The sequence below is a fragment of the Penaeus monodon genome, chromosome 27 (assembly GCF_015228065.2).
Source record: "Penaeus monodon isolate SGIC_2016 chromosome 27, NSTDA_Pmon_1, whole genome shotgun sequence".
NCBI lineage: Eukaryota > Metazoa > Arthropoda > Malacostraca > Decapoda > Penaeidae > Penaeus > Penaeus monodon.
Window position 1 is genome coordinate 16418151 of NC_051412.1, and position 280 is coordinate 16418430.

The following is a 280-nucleotide window of genomic DNA, read 5'->3' on the forward strand; positions in this document are numbered from 1 at the left end:
TAGAAATTTTAATAAAAAATCTACACTTTTCTGTGATATTGAACTTTATTGTCTTTATCTCTGCAGTGTGAGCCTTTAGATGGCTATGGCTTTAGAAGAGGTGGCTACCAGTGTCGATGTAAACCAGGGCATCGATTACCAAATGTAGTGCGACGGCCTTACCTAGGGGAGCTTATAGAACGAGCGACTCTCTATCAATATCAGAATTCCTTTAGTTGTACACCAATTGGATGTAAGTATTAATTGTAGTTATCTTTGTTTTAACCTATTGATGCATTCA

At 36.8% G+C, this 280-nt stretch overlaps 1 protein-coding gene across 1 annotated transcript in view; it reads left to right on the forward strand.

Moving 5' to 3' along the window:
* Positions 1 to 280, forward strand: part of LOC119590630 — a 22302-nt gene that overhangs the window by 7638 nt on the left and 14384 nt on the right. Inside the window, 1 exon segment of the mRNA XM_037939309.1 lies at positions 67 to 232. Within this exon segment, the coding sequence (XP_037795237.1) occupies positions 67 to 232 (166 nt within the window).